This window comes from Sciurus carolinensis, chromosome 1, assembly GCF_902686445.1.
Source record: "Sciurus carolinensis chromosome 1, mSciCar1.2, whole genome shotgun sequence".
NCBI lineage: Eukaryota > Metazoa > Chordata > Mammalia > Rodentia > Sciuridae > Sciurus > Sciurus carolinensis.
The window spans coordinates 46698533-46717757 of record NC_062213.1 but is presented as its reverse complement, the minus strand read 5'-3'; the positions used below and the strand labels follow the sequence as shown (position 1 = coordinate 46717757).

General features: G+C 38.2%; 1 protein-coding gene across 1 annotated transcript in view; it reads left to right on the top strand.

The window, feature by feature from the left end:
• Necab1 (N-terminal EF-hand calcium binding protein 1) overlaps positions 1–19225 on the top strand; it is a 161881-nt gene that overhangs the window by 118802 nt on the left and 23854 nt on the right. Inside the window, exons 6-9 of the mRNA XM_047519916.1 lie at positions 192–328; positions 6913–7034; positions 9932–10008; positions 14557–14610. Coding sequence (XP_047375872.1) covers positions 192–328; positions 6913–7034; positions 9932–10008; positions 14557–14610 — 390 coding nt within the window. The remainder of the gene's footprint in view (positions 1–191; positions 329–6912; positions 7035–9931; positions 10009–14556; positions 14611–19225) is intronic.

Genomic DNA, 19225 nt, shown 5'->3' with positions numbered 1-19225 from the left:
TTTCTGCAGCTCTTTGACTCCTTTTCTGATAGATGGATAGAGCTCCTCCAAGGCACCACATCTTTTCTCTCCTCTCCACCCTCCCTTTCCAGGATTTGTCTCAGGTCGAAAGGTACACAGAGGAAAAGCTATCCCTGGTTATTTTTCCCACTCCATACTTCTGATTGCCTTTTTTGTTGTTGTTGCCTTAGGACTATCAAGAAGCTTCCAATTTGGAACAATTCGTGACTCGATTTCTGTTGAAGGAGACATTGAATCAGCTGCAGTCTCTCCAGAATTCCCTGGAATGTGCCATGGAAACTACTGAGGAGCAAACACGTCAAGAAAGGCAACTAAATGTTTCAATACAATGTCTCTGTGTTTGTGGAAAACTAGACAGTCATTATACTCATACTAGTGAAAACTAAATTGAGAATTCATAGATTTAAAAGGAATAACAAGAACCTCTACTGGGTGCTTGCTTTATTATTTATCTTTTTTAAAAAATCATTTACTTTTTTTTTCCTCTGTTCATCATCTATCCAAAAATTTTTCATTAAAAAATAATAGATGGGACTGGGGATATAGCTCAACTGGTAGAGTGCTTGCCTTGCAAGCACAAAGCCCTAGGTTCAATCCCCAGCACTGCAAAAAAAAAAAAAAATAGATGGAGAAGACATTAAAAGACATTAAAAGAAATGTAGACGTTGTTAAGATATATTTAACATGATATCAATCCTTAAGGAGTCTAAAACCTAATATAAATAGGACACAGACACCAAAACTATATAGTACCAAGTCATAAATATTTAGAAAGGGAGGGAAATTGCCAGTGAGTTTTGGAAAAGTAAAAGATTAAATATAGAGAGAGAATGAAAATCCACTTTGTAGAGTTTCTGTACAATATGAGACTTGTCTTACAAATGAGTATAAATGATGGGAAAGGTCATTACAGATTAAGTAAACCTTGATGGAGACTTGAGAATTTAATAAACCTAATTATTTTAGAATATGGAGAAAAACAAATGATAGGAAAGATTTTAAAATTCAGTGCCACCAATAGGTCTCATTGAGAATAAGAATGATATTATAATAGCTATATAAATAAAGACAATGATACTAAAGAGAAATCTATGTAATAAGTTTGTAAAGGAACATGAAATCAATTTCATTGTGCTTCAAGACTTTCAGTTATCTTCTGCTCAAAGCTGAGAAGTTGGGTTGTTGCTTTTCTAAAACTAATTGTTACATTTTGCCATGTTCCTCTGCCCTCCTCATGAAAATAATTCTAACCAACAGTTGGTGCTTTCTTAAGTTATTGTTCATACCTTGCAAGCTAGAAAAGGGCATAGCAAACTCTTGCTCTTGCAACATATTTTAGCTGATATGTCCCTTTAAACCTACAGATGTGCCTTATCTAACTTTTGCATCCTAAATTGTGCAGAACAACACAGTAAGTTTTTGAACAGGCTGATCATAGACTGTTTTGTAGGACCAATTTTTCTAAACAAATTAATGGATACGTAATTATTAGGACATCTCCAGAAAATAGTGAAATTTTCAACCATGTGTTTACAGTGTCAAAATGAGTGAGCACCACCAAATTCTAACAAAAAAGCCTATAATTCCAGAATCTAATGAGCTTGTGCAGCTGACGAACACAGGGATGTACCCTTCAATGGATCTGTACATCATTCTTCACAGTACAAACTCTATTCTCACTGTGTTGGGTGAGTTCATATCAAATGGCAAAAAGTAACAATTAGTTTTAGAAAAGCAACAACCCAACTTCTCAGCTTTGAGCAGAAGATAACTGAATGTCTTGAAGCACAATGAAATTGATTTCATGTTCCTAATAAGAAAGTGACGCCTCTTTTGTTGTTTCTTTTGTTTAGATTTTCTGGAAATAAAATTAATTCTCCTTTTTTTAGAATCAATCATTTACCACCTGAGAAGAAGTTGAAAAAGCCTCCGCCCTCCTCTTCATCTGCACTTTTGGTTTCCTTCTCTGGTTTCTCCTATAAACTTGTGTTGTGCATTTATCACCACACAATGAATGTTTAATGAGCAACTGTTCTTTGTGTTAGGCCACAGGCTAGCCTTGAACTCTTGTGATTGCTGCCAACAGCTGCATATCAGCTGTGCTTACTGAAGAGGAGAATAATAATACAAAGTTTAAGGAAAGTGGAAGAAACTAGAGGATTAATAAACCTTTTATTTCTAGATTTCTCACTCAAAGCCAACTTGAACAAATGGGAACTATTGCAGATCTAATGTCAGTGTACAGAGTGTTATTGTATGCTATTTGACTAAGGCTTCCAGGGATGCCCAAATTCCACCCCAAATCTGTGCTACTCCTTCTTGAAGGTTTCTAAATAAATGCATAAATAAGCAAATACAAAAAAGGTACCACTCTGGGTTTGTGACCCTAACATCAGATGTGAAGTCTTTAATGAACCAGAAGCACATGAATTAACCCCAACCTAAAGGAGTTGTGTCTCCTTTCCCACGGCTACGACTTCCTATTGGCTAGTTACCCAAAACCAAAGTGAAGAGAGCACCATGGCCCACACCAGTGAAACAGAGAGCAAAGCTGTCCTTTTCCCAGGATGTCCATCAAGATGCCAATGGAAAGCATTATGGGGATTAAAGACACACTGGGTCAATAGGATGAATTTGAATGGCACAATGATAATCTGAGGTGATCTGTAGCTTCACTCATCCCATCTTACCCACCTCTCATCTAACTCCTCCTAGTTTGTTGGGTCACTGGACAATACTTTCTCTGGAAGCCTTTACTGCTCTCAAAATAGGATTTCATGTCTCCCACTGTATGAGCAAGTTCTTCCAAGGTATCCTCTATTCAAATCTACTCAGCCCCTTACTTCTTTATCTCCCCCATTAGACTTTGAGTTTCCAGATAGCAGGGACTTTACATTATCCTACTCCACTTGGTTCAAGAGAATTCTAAGTAAAGGGAACCTTTCAGAGGAGCAGTTGGTAAGGACCTGGGACAGCGAGGGGACTAATGTAACTGGCTTCAGGGATTTTAAAAGATCTTAAAAACGAGCCAGATGCATTCAGACTTAATTCTACCAGAGATTGTCATTGGTAGTTGTTAGCAAAAGAGCAATTTAATGAAACCAAGTTTTAAAGAAAATTAATCTAACTATGATATGTAGGTGGGAGACACTTAAGAAAGAGGACAGAGAACACATGTGGCAAAGAGAAGTTAAATCGGTGTATCCAAAAACTCATCAGTCTCTATGTTGTAAAGGAAGATTCCATGATGTTCTGCACAGTCAAGGGATGTAACCCACAGGCTTCATTAAAATCCCTTCAGTTGTAATAATGTGCTTCCCTTTCAACATCAACATTACTTTGGGATTTAATATCTGTGAAACCTAGAGATACAAAGACTTACTGGGATATAGCAAATTTGGAGAAGTCATCTATTCTATCTATCAGCCCCAGGGCAGAATCACGCAGTATCATTCATCCTGCGGTAATGAGTTAGACATGCTGTGTTGGGCAAAAAGTCTGTGTCTATTCATGTGAAAATGGCAATTTCAGAGAGAAGGGATGTGTGCAGCTGGAATGCCACAGAGGTGAGATTTTCAGATGGCATCCTATAACGATCTTTGTATCTGTACTGGCAAATTGACTAAGCGGGAGCCACTTTAATTCCATGTCTTTTGGAAGAACTTAATAGCCAATGACAAGAATAATCATTACATGATACTGAAGTTTCTCTCTAGAGGACCCCTGTCTTCTTACATAAACCTCTCTTTCTCACAAGCTACATTCCTGGGAACCCAGTTTAATTACATGTAGATTTCCTTTGTGTAATGGAATCTACAAGTCTGATCTCTTTTCCAGAGTTCTTCTCTATCCAGGGATATGAATGATTCCTTCTGGGCTTAGAAGTTATTTTCCTCCTCTCAATAGCTGTCTATTATAGAAAGACAGAAAAGCTTTATTTTCCCCTATAAGTGATTATAAAGCCTCACACAGTACTATTGTAGTTTGAACATAAAGAAATAATCACCTATTCCTGTGACCACCAAAGCTGCAGAAAGTTGGGTTTTCTTATGCACCAGGAAGATCTATAGGGAGATTTAGTTAAAAGATTAGAGATCAAACATATATGATTTATTTTGCTCCCTCCCTAGCCCTTCACAACCCGACATTAAAAGCACCTGGATACAAAACATCATCCCTTAAAAATAAGCAGGACAGAAGAGCCGAGGAGTAAAAACTTAAAACTGGAAGGAAGATGAATCTATTGGAAACTGATTTAAAAGTTCTTGGAAAGCTGAAACAAGTAGGTGGCATGAGAGCCAATGCAATGCAATGGGCATCGCAGAAACTCTAGAAAAGCTCAAAAATGACCATGCCATATGCAACTGAGAGTGAGGTGAAAGGATGGACAAGTTTTTAAAAGCCGTAAATCATCACCCCTCCCCAATCTAAAGAACTGTGGAGCTGAGCTATCTGAAGAAGGTGGGCAGAAGTAAACCTGGCACAATTGGGACTCAGGGCACAATACTGAAAAGTAAGACCGTATAGCTGAAGACTTTGATACTGAATAGTAGATCTGAAACCTCCTATGTTACTCAGCTTTTCGCCACTTTGACAAAACACCTGAGAAAATCAACTTCAAAGAAGAAAGACTTATTTTGGCTCACAATTTCAGAAGTTTCAGTCCATGGTCACTTGTTGCTGTCACTTTGGACCTGTGCTGAAGCAGAACATCAAGGCAGGGAGTGTGGTGGAGCAACACCGCTCACCTCCTGGCAGCTGGGAAGCAAAGAGAAAGAGAGGAAGGGGTGGGAACAAGATATAACCCTGAAACACATCTTCAGTGACCTACTTCCTCCAAAATCTAGACCTTACCTCCTAAATTTTCCACCACTTTCTCATAGTGCCACCAGCTGGGGACTAAACTGTCAATGTATAAACCTTTGGGGGACATTCTAGAGCTATACTATAATGCTTTGCATGTTCAGCTTCCAAATCATTAATAGCTAGGCTCATGCACTCCAGTTGGGATGTTATTCTAAAGAACATGATTAATCCAAGAGAAAAGATATTATGGTACCTTGGATCAGGTTCCTCTGATAAATGGACCCAGCCAGTCCGTTCCATCATGGAAGCTATGAGTTGGCAATCCCCACCATACACACAAAGGTTCCAGTCAGGCTTGTTGTTCTTCCCTCTGAAACGTGTGGGAACAAACAAAGGAACGAATCAAACATAAGAAAGAAGCAGAGGAAACATTTTCCAGAAATCAGAGGAAAACTTTGAAAAGAAAATTATCAATACCCTCAGAAAGCTAATAAGCTATACTGCACTTATGAATTCAGGACAGGATGATGTTTTTAAAAAGGACATTCAGAACTCACAAAGGAACCCTTGGAAATTATAAGTACAATTGCAAAAATGGAATTCTCTGAGAATGATTTCAGAATAAAAATGTAACAAAATCTCCACACAGCAATGAAAAACAGGAAAGATATAATAAGAAAACTAAAGGGTCAGTCCAAGAGGGCCAGTGTTTTCAAAATAGCATTTCCAGACAAAGAACAAAGGAGATAAATCATAAAATAATTGAAGAAAAAGTCTCAGAATAAGGACATTGGTTTCCAGCTTAATAGAACTGAAGAGCCCATTATTACAAATAACAAAATTACAACACAAAAGCATAACATTATGAAATTTCAGAATCCTAGAGACAAAGATAAGTGTGCAAAACTCCACAGAGAGAAAAACCAGGTTATGTACAAGTTATCAAGGAAACACCAGATTTTTAAAGAGTGACATTATAAAACAATTAAAGGATATTTTCCACCAAAACAAGGGAAAAATGGCATTCAGGAAAAGGAGGGAGGGTTAAGCCAACAGAGTAGAATAACTGAAGGTGTACTCTCTAGCTGGTAGAAAATAAAGATTTTAGATGAGTAAATTAGTATTAGATCTGTCTACCTATAACAGAAAATATTATATAGAGTGACTTAGATACTTAAAATTTTATTATCTCCTACTAAAGAAATCTGTAAGGGCAGCCTAAGGCAAGCATAGCATCTCTACATATTTATCATTAACCTTCTTTCTTTTTCACATCTTGAATGCATGCCCTCCACTCTCAAGTTTATCTCAATGATCCAAGATGGTTGTTGATGTTCCAACCAATATATCTACATTCTAATCAGCAAAGAATAAGGAAAAGAAAAAGGCTTCTCTCCCAGCAGAATCCATCCTTTGAAGCAGACCTTTTGCAATTTCCTGTGACATTTCCATGTATATATCATTGGCCTGAGCTTTATGTATTGGGAAGTTAATAGATAAAGCCTAAAATTTAAAAAAATTGATGGAAATTTAAGCATGTTACATACCGATAAAAGAGTAAACACAATATATAAACTTGCTAAAAAATCTTGCCTTTGTGAAAGAGGACTAGGGGTAAGGTTTAGACATAGGAGGAATGAGCTTCTGTTTGTTGAAATAAGACTTTTTTAAAATATGCAGATAGATAATTTGGCTCAAAAATTAAATTTAAAAAATGGATTAAGGAAAGAAAACTCCATAGGTGTTCTCAATTTGAGCAAAATACAACAGCAGCTTATGCACACTTACTTTCCCCATTAATGACTTGGTCCATGAAGAAAAGTTTTGTTTAATTTACAAATGACAAAATTGTTTTTATTTAAGAGTTTTTAAATTTAAAAATAAAAAATGCCCAGAATTCTGTTCCTCAGGTTCACATGCTATAGTCCTAATCACCCTGTGTCTTTGGAGCACAACTGCAAACAGTACTTCTCATAAGCTTTCAGTGCCCTAGAAAACCTTTGTGACGGATGCTTCGAGACTGTTCCTGGAAGCAAGGTGCTGAAGGCTTGACAATGAGGCTCAATGTTCTCTCTGTTGTCCCAGGCAAGGGCCAGCCAAGCCAGAAGTCCTGTCCATTCAGTGGCCTGGCAAGCGATCCAGCCGTCGAGTCCAGAGACACAACAGCTTCTCTCCGAACAGCCCTCAGTTTAATGTCAGTGGTCCAGGTAATGCAGCCTGTGTTGTTTTTCTTTGTTATATTCCATGTAATTTGCATTTACCAGTGGATCATCCAACAGACAACAGCTCAGACATCAGGAGAAATGGAACACAGCCTTTCTACCAAATAAGTTTGACCCTGAAGTGGTAAAGTGTGCAGGGCATTGCAAAGTGGGTGGGGATCCTGACCCCCAGTTCTGTCGGACCCTAGTGGCTGGGCCTGGGAAGCACACAGAGGTGTTGAGCAAGGAGGAAGGCACTCCATCTGCTCATACCCCAAAGATGTGTCCTCTAGTTCTACAACTGATGCCCAGAAGTACTCTTTAGGCTCCACCCTAATGTGCTCCAGATCTCCAGGCCTCCCTAAGCATGCCCTCAGTTCATCTAAGGGAAAGGATGTTTGTCTCATGTAACATTAAGATTAGTTATAGCTGGTATTTATGAAGTTCATAAACAACATAAGATTTATTGGGTTAATTTTTACTAATACTTCTTAGGTTATAGGGGCTGGGGAGATAGCTCAGTCGGTAAAGTGCTTGCCTTGCAAGCATAAGGCCATGGGTTCGATTCCCAGCACCACAAAAAAAAAAAAAAAAAAAAAAAAAAAAAAAAAAAAAAAACGCTTTCCTCATTCTTAGGTTATTACATTTTAAGCATATCATTTTTAATTGTTTTAAAGCAACCTGAGGTAAGAAACTTAAACGTTGCTAAATACTGGAGTGAGGTGTATAAGGCAGGCATATATACTTGCGCATTTTTCACTTGAACATGTCATTTTAACACAAATGAATCTTTAAATAACTGCAATTTATTTTAGAAAATAAAAGTACCAATAAGTATATATATTTGATTATTCTGGCTGCACTTGAAAGTTAACAGGTTGCTTTCTTGAACACAGTCTTATTTTACCCCAACATCTTATAGGATAGATGTAATCCATTTCCATTTTCCAGCTGGTCAAACCAATGCTCAGAAAGTTAAATGAACTGTCTGAGATCACATAGAATATCAGGCCATTTTTATTGTGAAACAACTCCAAAATCTCCTTGGTTACAACTGCGAATACTTGTTTTACTTTCTCATGGTTCTGTGGTAGGTTGTGATTTGGGTTGTGAACAGCTGTATATGGCTCCAGGAGAGTAGGTTGAGTTCTGCTCTGCTCTTCACTTAGCCCTTTTCTGGGATAAGTGACAGCTGGAGAGCTTTCATTACTGGTGTCAGAAACACAAGAAGCCAGACCAAAACACAAGCACATTTAAAACCACAGATAACATCTCGTCTGCGAACTTTCCATTGGCCTAACAAATCACATACCCAGCACAGTAACAATGGGGAGGGAAATATGTTCTGCCATTGTATTGGGAAGTACTAAAAAATTGCCAGTAAAGGGTATGTAATACATATACACAGCAGGAAAAAAGTGAGGAGTTGAACCAGGCATAGTGGCTCATGCCTGTACTCCCAGAGACTCAGGAGGCTGAGGCAGGAGGATTGCAAGTTCAAATGCAGACTCGGCAACTTAGCAGAGCCCTAAGTAACTCAGCGAGACCCTGTCTCCAAATAAAATCTAAAAAGGGACTGGGTATGTTGTTCAGTGGTTAAGCACCCCTAGGTTCAATCCCTGGTATCAAAAAAAAAAAAAAAAAATTGAAGAATTGGGAAAAATACAGTCTGCCAAGCCTAATTTGAAAATGACAATGCTAGATTCTTGAGGCAAAACAGATCATTCTTCACATTTCACCATTTGGAATCAGGGACATTGACATGACAGCCACCTTAAATGCTTTTAGGAACAACCTATATTGGAAATACGTGAACTAATTTGTGAATTAAAAAGTAAACCTAAACCACGTGTACCCCACCCCCCGTAGTCACTCCTGTGTGGCAGTTTTAATGCTCATTCTTGCATCATAATTTATTTGGTGTTCTTTGAGGGGTATTTCCCCCAAGATGTTAGCTGGAGAAGTAAATTCTGATGTAAAGCTCCACCCCTTTATAAAGTCTTGTCTTCATTCCTTCCAGGTTGAAACAAGGCTTTATATTTTTGGATTCAATCACATTCTCGTTTCAAGAAATATTAAATAATATTAATTCAGCAATCCCCTGTGAAAATACTCTGAGTCAAAATAAGGATACACAACGGAGCCAGGATATTTGTGCAGGGGTCTCAGACCACACCTCTTCCCTTTGAGTCTTTGCAAAGTAATAATAATAATAGCTATAGAGTTTCTGTAATGTTGAACCTGGTGCTAGATACACAAATATATATTCCGTATGAATATATATGCATATATACATGCATCCATATATGTATGTAATATATACCACATACATATATGTTTCATATATATGATTATAAAGCATCAGTCTCCAGTCTGCACACTGAACTGACAAGCTGTGACTAGGGACCAGAGTCCTTGTGTACTCAAATTAGTCCCTGGGAAAGGAGGCACCAGCTATCTTGCTCTTGTGTTTCCTTCTTGATTAAAGCAATTTATACCCTCTGTGGTCAGAGGTTTGTTTTTCCTGGTTCCTGCCAGGCCCCTACAAGTAAGTTTAGAATTATTGATTCTTTCCCTTTTTTTTTTTTCCAAAAGAAAAATAACTACCTATGGGGTAGTAAAACTGGCTCAGCAGGATTTGTGCTTTTGAACATCAAAGGCCAATACAGACAACAACATCAAAAACAAAAACAAAAGCAAAAAAATACAGTCTTGTAGAAATTAATCCACTGGAATACGCACACCTCTGTGAATCAATAGCTAAGAAAATACTCACAGGAATACATTTTTTAAAATGTGTTTACAAGTCAGTGACACTGCATTTCTCCTTCTGGGTAAAAGGAGAGATAACCAAGCATCTCTACGCTAACATTTAACATGTGACCCTCCCGATTCCTCCCAAGGCTTGCTAGAAGAAGACAACCAGTGGATGACCCAGATAAACAGACTCCAGAAATTAATTGATAGACTGGAAAAGAAGGTGTGTGCTTCTTTTATTTCTTCTCTCTTCTACTTTTCAAGTTATTCTAACCCAGTTTTCCTCATTGCCTCAGTATTCATGGGTGCCTGAAGAATAGAATAACAGGATTCCAGCAATATCAAGAATGACTGCTTGGTAGTAATTTATGGTTGTTGTTTTATTGTTGTTGTTGATGATGATGTTATGGTGGTGGTTTATTTATTTGTTAAAGCAAATACAAATGCTCACATTAATTCTCTCTACTCTTCTTGCTGCCAGTTATATCTAAAATAAGATACAGGGTTGGGAATTAACTAAATGAGCTACACTTCCTGGTTCTTGGGTCATCAAGTGACCTGGATACCTTGAATGATGCTTAGGGCAGCTTTTAGAGATGACCTAGTTGAAGTCCTGAGAGTCTTTAGTTTAGTCTTAGTTCATATCAAAAGTCCTGATAGTATAGTGATAGTACAGTTTTATGGTAGAGGCAACCTTTGTAAATCAGTAATAAAATGTGTCTTCTGCGAATGCTAGGCACCCAGGAAGAATATTTATGTTTGAGAGAATCACTAACTTTAAAGAATCCATAATATATTTGTAAAAAAAAAAAAAAAGGCTGTATTCTTAAAGACACAGAGTTAAAAGATAGTGTTTTTTAAAAATGTGTGGGTAGCACAAAACTGAATTCATAGATAATACTCAGTAAATACTTGCTGACTGTCTGAGTTGTGCCCAAGGAATGCATCAGATGCTAACATCTACAGGTGTTCACCCAAGGGAATGTCACTGCAAGCTTGGGAAGGTCTCGTGTGCAGGAAAGTTTAAACTGAGCTTTAAAATTGATGAATCAATTAGGAATTTGATTCCAAGCAACAGAAATCACCAATGTAATTTAATAAAACTGAGAATTTTCTGGAAGTATATGGAATTTCCCACAGAATCAACAGATAGTCTAGAGACCTGAATTCAGGAAAAGTCAGAAGATAACTCCTAAGACCTATGTAACAAGAAATACTTAACCTCTCAGTTTACCTCTACTGGAGTAAGTGAGTTCTAGACACTTCCAGTCTCTCCACCTTCTGCTCAAGACTCCACTTCCCAGGAGGGAGAGTTTGGTCTCATTATGGTCACATGCTGGCCTCTTGTATAGAGGAGGGGAGAACACCTCAATTAACAGTCCTAGAGCACTAGGTGAAACAGAGAGGAGAGTCCACTCCAAGAAAAGCATCATTAAGGTTGGAATAAATGCTGATCAGCTGAAAAACTGATGAAAAACTAATACTTTCTATGGAGAAGTAAAACATTGATCTACAGTGAAGGCATGAACAGCAGTCAACTAGATCCACTCTGTTCAGAGTCTTTATCTGGGGAAGTAGTAACAAAGAAAGCTGTATGAACAGAGTGCAGCCAGTCATGAGTGGCCTTGTGTAATGGACTAAGGGAAGTAGATGTGGTCTAGACTACAGGAGACATTTATTATAAGTGACAAGCCAAAAAGATCTTTTAGGTAGAAAATTAGGCAGGAAGATGCAAACTGGATCAAAAAAATGAGAACAGATTAAAACAAGAGAAGACTAGGTTAAGAGCCCCCTGAAACCAGCTTAGACTATGGCATGAAAGAGCAAGTTTGTGCACCTAAACCCACTGGGCTCAGGGATAGCATGAGCTGGCCCAGATCAAGTTAGTAAGATAAACAAAATAATAACAACAACAACAAAGCAGATTTGAAAGACTTGAAGTGAATTAACAGCACCATTGAATGGACATGGTAGGAACTCAGGTAAGAGTCTGAGGATTTGACCAGAATGTCTGAGATAATTATTCCATTAATGGAAGAGGGAGAGACAAGTGAAAGATAATTTCTTAGGTCATGAGAAGGAAAACTAGTTTTTCAGATGCATCAGTTTCAAGGTGTAGTAAGACACTCAGACAGAAGTACCCGGTTAGTAGGAGAGAAGTCAGGCCAACAGGTTAAGGTCCTAAATGCTAACTTCACACAAATGAAAGCTCAGGAACCTAAGGAAGGGAAAGGCTTCTGAAAAGGAGATTCTGTCAAAGAAGAGCCAGGTCAAGGGGATGTGACCAGTTACTGTGGAGAGCTCCAGTCCCTCTGACAGGGCATCTTCATTAATTAAGTTTGGACACTTACTAGAAAAAATGCCTAAACTAATGAGCTCAATGCAAATCAACTTCCCTTCTTTCTTTTTCATTAATCGATATATGAGTCGAAATGGAAAAACACTGGCTATGAAAATTAGTTTTCTACTGTTGGAAGCCCTGAAAATTCGGACCCCTTTTTGAAAAAGAAACCCTATTAAAATATAAACATTCTGTTGTTAAACATATTTAGATTAATTTAAAGAGCAGACATACCTCTTTTTAAAGTGATTTTGAAATACTTTGCAAAACTGCCTTTATTTGGTGTCTGAAATTTATACAGTTACTTGTAAAGGAATGGATTACGCTTAGGTCTTCTCTTTTGTTCTACTTCTTTTCTTCCAACTTTAAATTCAGGTATTGTCGTGTCTCTTTCTTTCCCCGACTTTTGTCTCCCTCCCTTCCTATGAGGAAGTTTTATTTGGAGAACTGTGTCTGGGAGTCCTGCTGAAAGTAGAAGGGGATGGTTTCCAGCCCTGGGCTCCAGCTGTGTGGAGCTCAGCATGAGCCATCTTAACAAGTGAGAAGCAGTCCAAGTCCAGTTTTCTTCTACAACTTTTTCTGTACTGTGCTGAATTAGTTTTTTCAGAGGAAAACTACCCAATTGCCATCTGTGGCCAAGAGCATGTCATCTCACCGCTGCCTTGTTTTCCGCAGTTGTTAACACTGGGTTTAATCTCCCCATTAAAAAGCAGTGTCCCTGCAGTGGAACATATGCTGTCTTTTCTGTCCATTAAGAATTTATGACTAATTCTCTCTACACTGTAAACCAAGCCTAATTCCATTCATGTGGCAGAAAAACAACACTTGTTTTTTTTCTCCAGGTTTTCTTCAGATTTTCCTTCTGTCTTCTCCAGCCTCTGTATTTATGTGGATATACTGAGGTTTTATGTTAAGTTTTGCTTGAATGTTGCAGAAAACTCCTTTAATGTTAAATGAACAAAACAGGGACAAAGACAATAATAAGACCTCTTTCTTCTTCATGAAGTCCTCAGCCTATCATCAGATCCTAGGACATTCTCACTTCAAGGGGAGTAATAGAAGACCTCAATTTATACAATTTGTTTTAAGCTTTTCTTACCTTAGATCAAAGAAGGTAGAACTGAAAAGTAGGTGGTGTCAGGAAAATACTCAAGGTGATTACTATGTCAAAGTTTCCATCTGTTGAATGATTTTGAATATTGAATTTATATCTATATTTATTATTTAATTTTTCCCTCATGGAAAGGTTCTGACTTAGATAGGGCATGTAACCAGCCACTCATTTTTTCAGTTTTCATTGAGTATCTACTGTGGTTCTGGCACTGTTCGGACAGTGGGAATATGGCAGTGATCAAACTTGTAGGATCTTTAGTATCTGGAGAGACAGACAAACAAATAAAAGAAACAAGGTAAAATCAGATAGGGGGAAATGCCGTGAAGGAAAAGTAGGACAGTAAGATCAAGATGGAGGGCAGAACCCTCAAAGTGAGTGATCTGAGAAAGTCTCTATAAGGAGGTTACATTTGAACTGAGATGGCAGAGGGTGAGAAGCAGCAGTTAGAGGAAGTCCTAGGGCAGGAGAATTTAAGGCAGAATGAATAGTAAATGTAAATACCAAGTTCAAAATCACAAGTTAAATCACTTACCTGAAGTCCCACCACAGGACAGCCACACAGCTAGAGCTACATAGCACCATTATTAACAGGCTTATTATTACAGATAGAATTTCTAGAACTTTCAAATGAATTTCTTATCCATTTGAAAGAATTATAGTGCATAATTTTCACTTGGAAGAAATGCTAGAATATATATTCACAGAATGAAGTTCTGTGGTTTCATAGGGGACAGTAGTCTTATCCATTGCTGATCTCAGAAGATGCTAAGGTCTTTATAGAAGTCCTTTATTTTGTGACTATCAATAGTATTTTCATTTACTTCTTAATTACTGTTCTTTTTAATATAGCGATATGTGTGCTATTGTGTAAATGTATTAGAACAATAGACTAATGTCTATAATGACCTCCCTAGAAATGTAGAAATGTGGCAATACTCACAGCCAAAGAAACGATCCTGTTAGGTCTAGTCATTCTAACTTTTTCTTTTTACCTTTCTGTGCTTCCCTTCTCTGTATTCATATATCTCTCTCCTAAACGTAGCTCTCTAATGACATCACTGAAGTAAACTTAAAGCAATAACAAATTGAACACATCTAAAATAAATCCTTACAACTGATATATAAATGGGTGGAAGAAGTCTTTGTTAAAACAGTTCAATTTTTAAAATATCAGAATTTTTTCATCTCCTTTCAGGGAATGAGGTTCTTTTGGTTCAATATTGATCATGAATGAACTACCTTATGAATATATAATGTTGGTTTCAATTATCTAATTTCTGGTTTTATTCTCTTGCTATTTCTTCTTCTAACTGAAGGATCTCAAACTGGAACCACTGGAAGAAGAAATTATTGAAGGGAATACTAAATCTGTAAGTATATTTCCAGGTTAAAATTTTAGAAATATATATTTTCAAGGTATGATTTAATTTCTTCAAAAACTATTATCTTATTGAAAAATTAAATAGCACATGGACATGTTTTATTTTGCGTGCATAAATTGTGACTTATGGAAACCTAATATGTACTTCAGAGAAGGTCTTGTTGACCCGTGTCTCTGACTCCTGCCCATCTGCTATAACTTAGAACACAAAGGGAGTCTTGAGAGGAAGCCCTGGGGATTCTCATAAAAGTTTACTAATGGTTATTATCATCAGAATCCTGTAGATGTGCACACTTTCACCTGACATAAGCTATATTTTTTTCACATTTTCAGTACTTGAATCAAGACAAGTATGTGATCTGTGTTAATTCATCAGGAGCCCTGAATTTTAAAGTGATCAAGTTCAGTGGAAAAGTAAGAGTGAGGTATGGAACACCCATACCAAGAAGAGCCAGTTTAAGCAGTCTATAGACACAGGAACTGTTAACCTTGTGATCATGTGTCTGTTATCATCTCATAGATTTGCAGGGAGGGAAAACTATACTCCAGTCAAAAAGAAATGAATGTGACTTTTCTTACACTGAGAGAGACAATGATCTATTTTAAAATAATTTCCTAATGTGACATTATTGTCTGTGTGTATGAGGGAGAAAAAAATCATCCAAGGATCATTTGTGAGAGGTGGCAGTCATGCCATTTGCTGGCCTTGACAGAAGAGAGGTCACTACCACTTCTAAAAGATCAGCACATCTATCATTACTAATTCAGTGACACATACATTAAGAAAAATAGGCTATCCAAGATGGCAGACTAGAGGGTGACTGCACCCCCAGTCGCTCCAGAACCCAGGAGTTAAGAAGGGGAGGCATTGAGAGACTCAGACTGAAATAGAGCCACGGGTGAGTCTGCCCACTGGGTAAAGCTCGGTCCGGGTGGCAGGCCCAGACAGAGGTGGCTTATCGGAGCCAGGCAGGGCAGCTAGAGTCTTCCACAGGCAGTACTGCGCACTCCGGCGGTGGGCCCCGCCCACACGGCCAGCTTCTCCAGGTTCTCGGAGCAGGCCCCCTAGTGAGAGCCTTTCTGACCAGAACAAGCTCCAAGTCCCGGAGCCAGAGCAGCGTACTCCGGCACGCAAGCAGCTTCAGGGACCAGGATAGGGCAGCCAGAGACTTCCCCAAGCAGCCTGGACCCCTGCGGTAGGAGGTGCCTTTCAAGGCTAGCTTCTCAGAACAGACCGCCAAGTGAGAGCCTTTCTACATAGAGCCAGCCACAAGTCCCTGAGCCAACGGAGAGCTTCAATCCGCAAGCAGCCTCTGGGATCAGGGCAGGGCAGCCAGAGACTTCTCCAGGCGGCTTTGCCCACTCCGGCCGCAGGCTCTTTCCATGGGGTGATCCAAGATGGCGGCCTAGAGGGTGACTGCATCTCCAGTCGCTCCAGAACCCAGGACTCAAGAAGGGGAGGCTTTGAGAGACTTGGACAAAAATATAGTCGCAACGCAAGTCTCCCCCACTGGGCAAAACTTGGCCTGGGCAGCAGGCACAGATAGGGGTGGCTTATCAGAGCAGGGCAGGGCAGCTAGAGTCTTCCCCAGGTAGCCTGCCACACTCCAGCGGTGAGCTCCTCCCACACGGCCAGCTGCGCGGTGCAGGCCCCCAGTGAGAGCCTTTTCGCACAGAGCCAGCTCCAAACCCTGGAACCAGTAGGGGGCTAGGGGCAGCTTTCTTCGGATGCACTGCATTATCAAATTCCTCCAAGACTTCAGGCTACTGAAGGCTGGGAGGTGATACACTGGAAATCTACCAGGACGCTATAAGCCAATAGAGGAAATCTGCAATATCTTGGGTCCCACTGACAGCTAACCAATATGAGAAAACAAGGGAAGAAAATGTCCCAAACAAACCTAGATACTACATCAATAAAACCCAATGACAGCACAGCAGAAGAAATGTCAGAAAGGGAGTTCAGAATGTACATAATTAAAATGATCAGGGAAGCAAATGAGGAGATGAAAGAGCAAATGCTGGCATTAAATGATCACAGCAATCAACAGTTAAAAGACCAAATACGGGAAGCAAGAGATCACTTCAATAAAGAGTTAGAGATACTGAAAAAAAACAAACTGAAATACTTGAAATGAAGGAAACAATAAACCAAGTTAAAAACTCCATAGAAAGCATAACCAATAGGATAGAACACCTGGAAGACAGAACCTCAGACATTGAAGACAAATTATTTAATCTTGAAAACAAAGTTGGCCAAACAGAGAAGATGGTAAGAAATCATGAACAGAATCTACAAGAATTATGGGATATCATGAAAAGGCCAAATTTAAGAATTATTGGGATTGAGGAAGGCTTAGAGAAACAAACCAAAGTAATGAACAATCTATTCAATGAAATAATATCAGAAAATTTCCGAAATCTGAAGAATGAAATGGAAAACCAAGTACAAGAGGCTTATAGAACTCCAAACATACAAAGTTACAACAGACCCACACCAAGGCACATTATTATGAAGATACCTAACATACAAAATAAAGACAGAATTTTAAAGGCCGCGAGAGAAAAGAATCAAATTACATTCAGAGGGAAACCAATAAGAATATCAGCAGATTTTTCAATCCAGACCCTAAAAGCTAGAAGGGCCTGGAACAACATTTACCAAGCCCTGAAAGAAAATGGATGCCAACCAAGAATCTTATACCCAGCAAAACTTACCTTCAAATTTGACAATGAAATAAGATCCTTCCATGATAAACAAAAGCTAAAGGAATTTACAAAAAGAAAGCCAGCATTACAGAACATTCTCAGCAAAATATTCCATGAGGAAGAGATGAAAAACAACAATGCAAATCAGCAACAGGAGTCGCTAGCCTAAAGGAATAGCCAAATAAAGGAGAAACCAAATCATGTCAAAACAAATATGAGTCAATTGACTGGGAATACAATCATATCACAATAATAACCCTGAATGTTAATGGCCTGAACTCATCAATCAAAAGACATAGACTGGCAGATAGGATTAAAAAGAAAAATCCAACAATATGCTGCCTGCAAGAGACTCATCTCATAGAAAGAGATACCCATAGATTAAAGGTGAAAGGATGGGGAAAAACATACCATGCACATGGACCCAGCAAAAAAGCTGGAGTATCCATCCTCATTTCAGATAATGTGGACTTCAAGCCAAAACTAGTCAGAAGGGATAAAGAAGGACATTACATGCTGCTTAAGGGAAGCATAAATCAGCAAGACATAACAATCATAAATATCTATGCCCCGAACATTGGCTCATCCACGTACGTCAAACAAATCCTTCTCAATTCCAGAAATCAAATAGACCACAACACAATAATACTAGGCGATCTTAACACACCTCTCTCACCACTGGATAGATAGTCCAAACAAAAATTGAATAAAGAAACTATAGATCTCAATAACACAATCAACAATTTAGACTTAACAGACATATATAGAATATACCATCCAACAAAAGCGAATACACTTTCTTCTCAGCAGCACATGGATCCTTCTCTAAAATAGACCATATTTTATGCCACAAAGCTACTGTTAGCAAATACAAGAAGATAGAGATACTACCTTGTACTCTATCAGATCATAATGGATTGAAATTAGAAATAAATGACAGAATAAAAAACAGAAACTTCTCCAATACCTGGAGATTAAATAATACACTATTATATGATGAATGGATAACAGAAGACATCAGGAGGGAAATAAAAAAATTCTTAGAAGTAAACGAGAACAAAGACACATCATATCAAAATCTCTGGGACACTATGAAAGCAGTACTTAGAGGAAGATTATTTCATGGGGCGCATTCAAAAAAAGAAGTAGAAATCAACAAATAAACGACTTAACACTACAGCTCAGAGCGCTAGAAAAAGAAGAGCAGACCAATACCAAAAGTAGTAGAAGATAGGAAATAGTTAAAATCAGAGCCGAAATCAACAAAATTGAAACAAAAGAAACAACTGGAAAAATTAACAAAATAAATAGTTGGTTCTTTGAAAAAATAAATAAAATTGATAAACCCTTAGCCACACTAACAAAGAGAAAGAGGGAGAAAGCTCAAATTACTAAAATTTGGAATGAACAAGGAAACATCACAACAGACACGAGTGAAATACAAAACATAATTAGAAGCTATTTTGAAAATCTATACTCCAACAAAACAGAAAACCTCGAAGACATCAACAGATTTCTAGAGACATATGAATTACCTAAACTGAATGAGGAGGACATACACAACTTAAATAAACCAATTCCAAGCAATGAAATAGAAGAGGTCATCAAAAGCCTACCAACAAAGAAAAGTCCGGGACCAGATGGGTTCTCAGCCGAGTTCTACAAAACCTTCAAAGAAGAGCTCATTCCAATACTCCGCAAAGTATTCCATGAAATAGAAGAGGAGGGAACCCTCCCAAACTCATTCTACAAAGCCAATATCACCCTGATACCTAAACCAGACAGAGACACATCGAGGAAAGAAAATTTCAGACCAATATCCTTAATGAACATCGACGCAAAAATTCTCAACAAAATTTTAGCAAATCGCATACAAATATATATTAAAAAGATAG